Source organism: Pan troglodytes, chromosome 3, assembly GCF_028858775.2.
Source record: "Pan troglodytes isolate AG18354 chromosome 3, NHGRI_mPanTro3-v2.0_pri, whole genome shotgun sequence".
Taxonomy (NCBI): Eukaryota; Metazoa; Chordata; class Mammalia; order Primates; family Hominidae; genus Pan; species Pan troglodytes.
In genome coordinates this window covers 98,337,770-98,348,040 of record NC_072401.2, presented here as the reverse complement: position 1 = coordinate 98,348,040, position 10,271 = coordinate 98,337,770, and the positions used below count along the sequence as shown (strand labels likewise).

Genomic DNA, 10,271 nt, shown 5'->3' with positions numbered 1-10,271 from the left:
AGCTGGGACTACAGGCACGTGTTATCACGCCCAGCTAATTTTTTTTTTTTTTTTTTTTGAGATGGAGTCTCGTTCTGTCGCCCAGGCTAGAGTGCAGTGGCGCGATCTCGGCTCACTGCAAGCTCTGCCTCTTGGGTTCATGCCATTCACCTGCTTCAGCCTCCCGAGTAGCTGGGACTACAGGTGCCTGCCACCAAGCCTGGCTAATTTTTTTGTATTTTTGGTAGAGACGGGGTTCCACCATGTTGGCCAGGCTGGTCTTGAACTCCTGACCTCGTGATCCACCCTCCTTGACCCCCAAAGTCCTGGGATTACAGGCATGAGCCACCACGCCTGGCTCGCTCCTTCCTTCCTTCCTTCCTCTCTTTCTTTTTCTTTCTTTTTTCTTCTGTATTTATTTCCTTTCTTCTGTAAATATTTACTATTGTTTATAATGTGCAAGGCTATCATTAAACTGTACCTTTTTAAGTAGTTACTAAGCTATAATCTCTGCTTTCGAAGAGCAAATGATCTAGGCATACAACGCGGTTGGCTGTGAGAACTTATACCGCTCAGCTTGTCTGAGCACCTAGTACTGAACCTGGCTGCTTAGGGGTGAACTGAAGAGCAGTGTCCCTTTCCTTGATCCCATATTCTTTGCTGGCAATAATGCACCTATGAACAACTTCTACCTCTCTCTCTCTTTTCTTACACCGAACATTTTGAATGATGATGGGGTAAGGTTGGGAAGAAACTCCTGAAATTTCCTTCCATGTAAAGAGGGATCTATTATCATGACATTCTGGGACATTCTCTGCCTCATCACCCTTTTATGCCCCAGTGAAGAAGAGGGACTTATGTGATGGGAGAGTTTAAAAGAAAAAATGGGTAAAAGGGAGCTGGCCCCTTAATCTCTGTCTCTTGGGCAGCCTTCTTCTGGAATTGAGAAGTCTCCTATCTCAATCCCCCAGGCTGTAAATTATAAGGGCCTCATTCCAGGATACAAGTGTGCAGTGGTCCCCTTTTGCCTTTGACATCATAGGTAAGGCAATTTTATTGTGATGTCCATTATCAGAAAGCCCACTTACCTGCTGATAAAAGCCACATCCTCTGCTATCAGTAATAAAGATGATATTTTGGTGCCCATCTGCCTTTCTCAATTGGGTTAGAACTCAGGTGGAGAAGAGCAGTGATATTTATTGTGCCACCATGAATCCCATTAAATGATAATTATTGTTTCCTTGGGACTCTTTTGCAGAGAATAATTTTTAAAAATGCCACTTGAACCTAATGATTGCAGATGCTAGCATAATAGAAACAGACTGGGGTCACATGCTTCTCTCTCTTTTTCTCTGAGAGAAAGTAGCTGTTGCCTGATTCCTTTCTCCCAAAAGAGAGATTATAAAAGATCATGATGCGCCTCCTCCTTTATATTTTCTCTTTTCCTTATTTAAAAATTAATGGCATCATTCCAAAGGAGCTGTCATAGTTTCTCACTAATTTTCTTAATTACTGTTTTTAATGGTGTAATTGCATTTTAGATATGTAATGTTTTTAATTTGTTATAGCTTACTGTACCCTTGTGAGGTAAGACATCCGCATTTTGCAGATTAAGAAATTGCCGGAAAAAGGAAGTGACTGGCCTAATGTCACACAGCAAAGTGTGAATTAGTTGGTGAATATGAAATTGGGCATAATTAGAACTCATCAGCAAGCTCATTCTTAAATGAAATCTACCTGGAGACCCATCAGTAGGAACAGCTGAAACTTTTTGAAATGTAGAGCAGGAAATTTGGCTTCCTGTTCTGCTCATTATAACTGAATTATTGAGACCTTTAACATAAAACTTGGTGTTTTTCTTTGGAGCCAGATCTGATTAGGAGTTCTAGCAATAGCTCCGGAAAAGATTGGAGACTTTAAAATGCATTTGCTCTGACTAGAAGTGCTCACATGTCATTAATTTTGTGTAACTGATGTGAAGGCTTAAAAAATGTTTCTTCTAATTCTTCATCATCGTATCATGTTGCAGCTTGTTGGAACTAGCTCTTCGTTACTTGTTAAAGCCAACTTAAATTCTCAGAAACTTTGCAAGCCATTTGTTAAACATAGCCATTTCTAAAAATTAAATTATGTAAACTTGAAATGTAAAAACTCTATACAACAAAGAAAATAAATGTCAATGTTTACCCCTTCCTAATATTTTATTATATTTTACTTTTATTTATGCTCTTGGGTTAGTCACTTTATACTGTCCTTATGGTGGAAATACTGTATAATTCTGTGTTACTGAACATCTCTTTCCAACACTGCATTTAGCAGTTTTATGTCAGTAGCTTGAATTCAGCCATGGTGGGAATATTTACACCAAAGAAATCAGCAAATGCTACAAATCAGTACTTGACTTATTGTTGTGTTTATTGTCTAGGTGATAGAGAAAATGTTAACGATGTAGACTAAATTTCATTCTTTTCTCTCTGTAGCTGCTACCTTGTGACTAGCCTCCAAAACTGAAGAAAGGTCTTTTTAGTATTCAAAAACTATTATTCAATGCAGCAAAAATTTGCTTACTGCAATGGTGAATGAGAGCAATTCCAACATTTGTCTTCATTATTTATTCTTCATTTTACTCATTAATAGAAACTAAACTGTAAATCAACATTCCTGTCAGAAATACCTGTTTGCCAATTGAAACCATAGTTTTACTATGGATACAGGGGTTAAGCAAAAATTGAAAGCATACCATAAGAATCAATCGATAGAGAATTTACAATAAAAAGTATCATATACAATAATCTGCTCTCATTTTTATGGGATACGTTCCAAGGTCCCCAGTGGATGCCTATACCTAACCCTATATGTACTATGTTTTTATGATCTGATAACCAATAGAGCTACTAAGTAACTAATAGGGTAGTATATACAGCATAAATACTCTGGACAAAGGGATTATTCACATCCTGGGCAGAACAGAGCATGACTGCACAAAGTTTCATCACACTTCTTAGAGTGATACACAGCTTAAAACTATGAATTATTGGCCGGGCGCGGTGGCTCATGCCTGTAATCCCAGCACTTTGGGAGGCTGAGGCGGGCGGATCACGAGGTCTGGAGATCGAGACCATCCTGGCTAATATGGTGAAACCCCCGTCTCTACTAAAAATACAAAAAAAAATTAGCCGGGCGTCATGGCGGGCACCTGTAGTCCCAGCTACTCAGGAGGCTGAGGCAGGAGAATGGCGTGAACCCGGGAGGCAGAGCTGGAAGTGAGCCGAAATCGCGTCACTGCACTCCAGCCTGGGTGACAGAGTGAGACTCCGTCTCAAAAAACCAAACAAACAAACAACAAAAAAAACAAATAAAACAAAAAAAACTATGAATTATTTCTGGAATTTATCATTTCATATTTTTGGACAAAAGTTGACTGCAGGTAACTGAAATAACAAAAAGCAAAACCATGGTTAAGGGGGGAAACTACTGTATTTCATTTTTATTTGTAAATTGTAATTTTACTCCCATTATACTAGCAACATTCATATATATAAATGGACACACATATACATTCACATATATATATGTACACATTTCTTTCAGAGAGTTGATATGAAGTGGGTTGAATAATAGTTCCCCCAAAAGATATGTCCCAATTCCCAGAACTTCTAAATATTGCAAAACACAGCAAAAGGATATTAACTAATATGGCAAAAATATGATTAAGGAATTCAAGAGGAGGTACTTTTGCCAGATAATCTGAGGGGGCCCTAAATGCAATCACATGTGTCTTTATAAAAGACACAGAGGAGAAAACACAGAGGAAGAGAAGGAAATCTAAGCACACAGGCACAGGTTGCAGCGATACAGCAGTAAACCAAGGAATGCCTGTAGCCACCAGAAGCTGGATGAGAAAAGAAACAGATTCCCGGCCAGAGCATCTAAGGGGAGAGCAGCCTTGCACTCTTAATCTCAGACTTCAGGCCTCCAGAGCTGTGAAAGAATAAATTTCTGTTGTTTGAAGCCCCTCAGTTCATGGTAGTTTGTTATGATGGCTCTAAGAAACTCATGCAGGGTGTAATTAATTTTACAAGCTGCTTTGGGCATGGGGTAAGGAAGAAATTAGGAGGATTCTAGTGTTTTAACTTCTGACTACTTACATGTTTATGTTTCTAGGCAATTCATTTTTACATATGGTTCCAGGGTAAAAATACAATTCATTTAAAGTCCGAGTCTATTCCAACCTTCTACGAATGTGCAGTGTGGCCTTTTAATCAATTTTCCTGAAATGCGGCTGCCCAGATTAAGCATCCTTCACTCCTCAACTAAGCTTCCCAAATGCTTCATATTAGAATGTTTTGTCCTCTCATCTTTTTGACAACCTTTCTTCAGATTTCTTTTCTCCATACTTTTCTTTGCTACTCATTGCCCTTTAGCAATTTCACCACTATTTATTACTGATATAGTTTCTTCTCTTATTAGTTTTTGACTACTGCATCTATTCTTTGCTCTGCATTATCGCTTTTCTAAGTAGTGCAATACCTTGGAATTGTGAAGGACTTGCAAATCTTTGCATCGGATTGATTTACTAATTTGGAGGTTATTTGCCTTCTCTATAACTCTATTGCTTTTCTTCATGCTTTGACTCCATAGCTTGTTAGTCTCTGTTCCAATAAGCCCCTCGATTCTGGTTGTCTTGGTGATGACTCTCTTGTGTTTGGTTTCTCTTGTGTTTGGTTTCTCTTGTGTTGTCTTTGTGCTGTACTCACTTTATTAATTTCACTGATGGAGGAGCAGAAATATACTGCCCGACAAGTTTTTAAAAAATTAAATTTAAATTTCCTGATATAAAATCTCAGTGTGCTAAAAACTAGGTTCTGCAATGATTTCTAAATAAATAAATAAATAAAACAAAACATAAGTTAGCCAAGATTTGTTGAGTAGCACCAGTATGCCTATGTTTGGCATTGGATACAAGACAAAAAAACAAAACTGTGAATGAGACCCCTGTTCTCCAGACTCTGGCTTCAAGCACTTGCAAGTGCTTTATAAATTCATCCAGATATTTTATCTGTAGCAATTCCAGGGTGTCTTCCATTAGTTTCCATAGGAATAAACACAGTTTCATTGCACAAAAATAGATTAATGGTCCAGGAAATTTCCTTCACTACTTGGAAATTTACAAGGGCAAGCTCACATTATGCTTGGAGCCCTCTTTATAATCTGTGGATTTGCTGTTTGTAGAAAACTCTGAATATGTTCAAGTATTCAATCTCTTTCTAACCACTCTCTCAGTTACTTATAAATGACTATGTTTAGGTTTCCCCCATAGTTGAAATTACAGCCTTTTCAAAAAATTTGTAATTTGGCTATCTTCATTCAAAAGGCAGAGAAAAGCAACACATTAAGACATTTACCATTTCCTGATTCTGCTTTTCAATTTGCAGATCAGTTTGTAGTCAGATTTAATGATATTTCCGCCTTTTATTTCCTGTGATTTTAAACTTAGTCATATTCTAGGAACTATCGTTCTGTTGTTTAGTGTCTGCATTTATAGTAGTTCCCCTCAAGACCATAAAATTATCATCTTTAACTACATCCTTTGACTTTGTGCCACATAATTTTAGTTTTAATGTATCCTTTCTATGATGAGTTTAAAGGGAACATGAGCTATGCAGCAGGACACGTTCATAGGAGGGCTTACAGGTCTGTGTAGCATCTCACAGAAGCTAGGAAAATGTTTCTTACAACAGCTTTCTTAAGGTATAATTGACATACGATCAATTGCAAATGTTTAAACTGTAAAATATGTTAAGATAAATATATAGATATATGTGTAAAACCATCACCACAATCAAAATGATGTGCATATTCATCATCCCCAAATGTCCCCACACTGCTCTATGATCCTCTATCTCAGCCCTACCCATCCGTCTCTCACCCCTGCCAATCCTGGATCCGCTTTCTTTTTATATAGATGAAGAGTCTGTATTTTCTGGAATTTTAGGTTAAAATTACAGTGGATACTGTTTTGTCTGATTTCTTTCAGCATAATTATTTCTGGGACTCATTCCTATTATTGTGTATATTAATGGTTCATTCCTTTAGATTGCTGGATATTTTCCACTGTTTGAGTATACAACAATTTATTTATTCATTCGCCTGTTAATAGACATTTGGGTTGTTTTCATCTTTGGGGTGTTGTAAATACAGTTGCAGACATTTGTGTACACATCTTTATGGAAATATACTTTCATTTATTTGGAAAATAGTTATGAATGGAAAGGATGGGCCATATGATAAGCATGTGTTTATCATTTTACATAAATGCCAAACTCTTTTTTTTTTTTTTTTGATACAATCTCGCTCTTTCACTCAGTCTGGAATACAGTGGCAAGATCTCAGCTCACTGCAACCTCAGCCTCCTGAGTAGCTGGGACTACAGGTGTGCACCACCACATGTGGCTAAATTTTTATTTTTATTTTTATTTTTAATTTTGTTTAGTAGAGACGGGGTTTTGCCATGTTGGCCAGGCTGGTCTCGAACTCCTGACCTCAAATGATATACCTGCCTCAGCCTCCCACAGTACTAGGATTACAGGCTTGAGCCACTGCACCTGGCCAGAAATGCCAAAAACTCTTTTCCAAAGTGATTTTGTTTCCACTAGCAATGAGTTCCATTTTCTCTACATTCCTCACCATTACTTTTGGATTATAGGCGTTATAATAGGTTTGTAATGGTATCTTCTTGTGGCTTTAATGTTCCTTTTCCTAGTGATTACTAATGTAATGTTGAACATTTTATTCATATGCTTACTTGCTATCCATATATCTTCTTTCATGGATTGTCTATTCAAATATTTTGCTCATTTTTAATTGAGTTGTCTATTTTCTTATTATTTGGTTATGAGAGTTTTTTTTAACATATTCTGGGCACAAGTCACTAACCGGATACATGTTTTGCAAATATTTTTCTCCCAGCTTGTAGCTTAATTTTTATTCACTTAACAATGTCTTTAACAGAGCAGAAGTTCTTAAAATTATGAAGCCCAAAATACCAATTTTTTAATGAATCATGCTTTTGTTGTATTTAAGACATCTTCTAATCAAAAATCAGTTTTTTTTCCTGTGTTTACTTCTGCACATTTTGTAGTTTTAGATTTTACATTGTGTATGAGCAATTCTTAGTGCCAGATACAGATTGAAGTTGTTTTTTACACAACTATCCAATTTTCAGCACCATTTGTTGCAGAAATCATTTATCTACTGAGTATCTTTTGCACCTTTGTCAACAATCAGTTGTCCATATACATTTGGGACTTTTCTTTTTTGTGGACTCTATTATTTTCCACTGATCTATGTCTTTATACCAGTACCATATTGTCTGGGTTACTGTAACTTTATAATAATTTTAGATGTCGTGTAGTTCTCCAACTTTGTTCTTTTTTTTTCAAACTTTGTTTATTGTTAGCTGTTTTAAGAATTTTGCATTTCCATATGTATTTTAAAATGAGCTTGCCAATTTATACAAAATCTCTGATGAGATTTTGATTGAGATTATTTTGAAACTGCAGATTAAACTGGGAAGAATGATCATTTTAAGAATATTAATTCTTATGAATTAATAATTAACTGTAATAATTAATTTTTCTACCTACTCTGAAGAATAATTACTCCTTAGTCACATGAATATCTGTATCTCTTGATTTATTTAGGTTTTCTTATTTCCGCCAGTAAATGTCTTGTAGTTTTCAGTCCACAGGTCTTACATAACTGTTGTTAGATTTTTCGCAAAGCATTTTATATTTTCTCATGCTACTGTAGATGCTATTATTTTATTTCATTTCAAATTCCTTTTTATAATTTTCACGTTAATTTTAGGTTCAGGGGTATATGTGCAGGTTTCTCATATAGGTGTAATGTATGCTGCTGAACTTTGAGATACAAATTCTTCCATCACTCAGATAGTGAGCAGTTCATTTCTCAACCGTTGCCTTCCTCCCTCCCTCTCCATGTTTAGTAGCTCCCAGTGTCTACTGTTTCCATCTTTATGTTCGTGAGTACCCAGTGTTTTGCTCCCATTTATAAGTGAGAACATACAGTATTGGTTTTCTGTTCTCCTGTTAATTCACTTAGGATAATGGCCTCTAGCTGCATCCATGTTGCTGCAAAGAATGTGATTTCATTCCTTTTTATGTCTGCATAGGATTCTGTGATGTATATGTACCACATTTTCTTTATCCAGCCAGCTCTTGATGGACACCTACAATGATTGCATGTCTTTGTGACTGTGAATAGTACTGTGATGAACATGCAAGTGCATGTGTCTTTTTGATAGGATGATTTATTTTCTATTGGGTATATACCCAGTAATGGGATTGCTGGGTCAAATGGTAGGTATGTTTTAAGTTCCTCGAGACACATCCAAAATGCTTTCCACTGTGGCTAACCTAATCTATATTCTTGGCAATGGTGTATTAGTATTCCTTTTTCTCTGCAACCTCACCAGCATCTGTAATTTTTTGACTTTTTTGTAACACCCATTCTGACTAGTGTAAGATGCTCTCCTATAGTGGTTTTGTTTTGCATGTCTCTGATAATTAGTGATGTTGAGCATTTTTAAAATATGTTTGTTTGCTGCTTGCATGTATTCCTTTGAAAATTGTTCATGTCCTTTGCCCACTTTTTAATGGGGTTATTTTTTCTTTTGCTTATTGAATTGTTAACGTTCCTTATAGATTCTGGATATTATAATTTTTAGATGCATAGTTTGTGAATATTATCTCCCATTCTGTAGGTTATTTGTTTACTCTGTTGACAGTTTCTTTTGTTGTGCAGATGCTCTTTAGTTTATTTAGTTCCCACTTGTCAATGTTCGATTTTGATGAATTGCTTTTGAAGACTTAGTCATGAATTATTTCCCAAGGCCTATGTCCAGAGTGGTGTTTTCTAGGTTTTATTCTATGAATTTTTTCCCTTTTTAGCCTGCTTTATTGTTTTTTTTTTAATTATTGTACTTTAAGTTCTAGAGTACATATGCACAACGTGCAGGTTTGTTACATATGTATATATGTGTCATGTTGGTGTGCTGCACCCATTAACTGGTCATTTACATTAGGTATATCTTCTAATGCTATCCCTCCCCCATCCCCCAATCCCACCACAGGCCCCAGTGTGTGATGTTCCCCTTCCTGTGTCCAAGTGTTCTCATTGTTCAATTCCCACCTATGAGTGAGAACACACGGTGTTTGGTTTTTTGTCCTTGCGATAGTTTGCTGAGAATGATGGTTTCCAGCTTCATCCATGACCCTACAAAGGACATGAATGCTTCCTTTTTTATGGCTGTATAGTATTCCATGGTGTATATGTGCCACATTTTCTTTTTTTTTTTCATGGTAAAGACTGCTTTATTGGCGGCAGTTACTACAAGTCAATAAATATTGATCCCCAAAGAAGAACTCATTTATCAGATTTCTGGTCCATAGAGAGCTGAATGAATGTGAACCAAGTGATTGCTGGGATGATTGAAGTCACTCCTTTATTGGGAAATGAAGCCACAGCCAGCTGATATATGGCATATGCTGTTCCACCAACTGTAAGAATCATGGTGGCTCTATGAAGGAGGGCATCAGCTATCCCACCCTTTAGATACAGTGGAATTCCATCATCCTCCTGGAACAGTTTTTGTTTCTCTGGAACTTTATTTTTAAAATGCCTGTGGGAAGCAGTGCTTATGGTCCTCTGCCCAATCTGATGAAGAGCCAGCAGATTCCACAGCATCTTGGCTGTTACTGACCAGCAACTGCCACAACTGCCACATTTCCTTAATCCAGTCTATCATTGATGGACATTTGGGTTGGTTCCAAGTCTTTGCTATTGTGAATAGTGCCACAATAAACATACGTGTGCATGTGTCTTTATAGCAGCATGATTTATAATCCTTTGGGTATATACCCGTAATGGGATGGCTGGATCAAATGGTATTTCTAGTTCTGGATCCCTGAGGAATCGCCACACTGTCTTCCACAATGATTGAACTAGTTTACAGTCCCACCAGCAGTGTAAAAGTGTTCCTATTTCTCCACATCTTCTCCAGCACCTGTTGTTTCCTGACTTTTTAATGATTGCCATTCTAACTGGTGTGAGATGGTATCTCATTGTGGTTTTGATTTGCATTTCTCTGATGGCCAGTGATGATGAGCATTTTTTCATGTGTCTGTTGGCTGCATAAATGTCTTCTTTTGAGAAGTGTCTGTTCATATCCTTTGCCCACTTTTTGATGGTGTTGTTTTTTTCTTCTAAAT

At 36.9% G+C, this 10,271-nt stretch overlaps 1 protein-coding gene across 1 annotated transcript; it reads right to left on the bottom strand.

Moving 5' to 3' along the window:
- Nucleotides 1-9,426: 9,426 nt before the first annotated feature.
- Nucleotides 9,427-9,775, bottom strand: LOC129143885 (putative cytochrome c oxidase subunit 7A3, mitochondrial). Its single transcript, XM_054683984.1, has one exon. It carries the CDS (start codon nt 9,745-9,747, stop codon nt 9,427-9,429), a length of 321 nt encoding a protein of 106 aa, XP_054539959.1. The 5' UTR covers nt 9,748-9,775.
- Between the last annotated feature and the right edge of the window lie 496 nt (nt 9,776-10,271).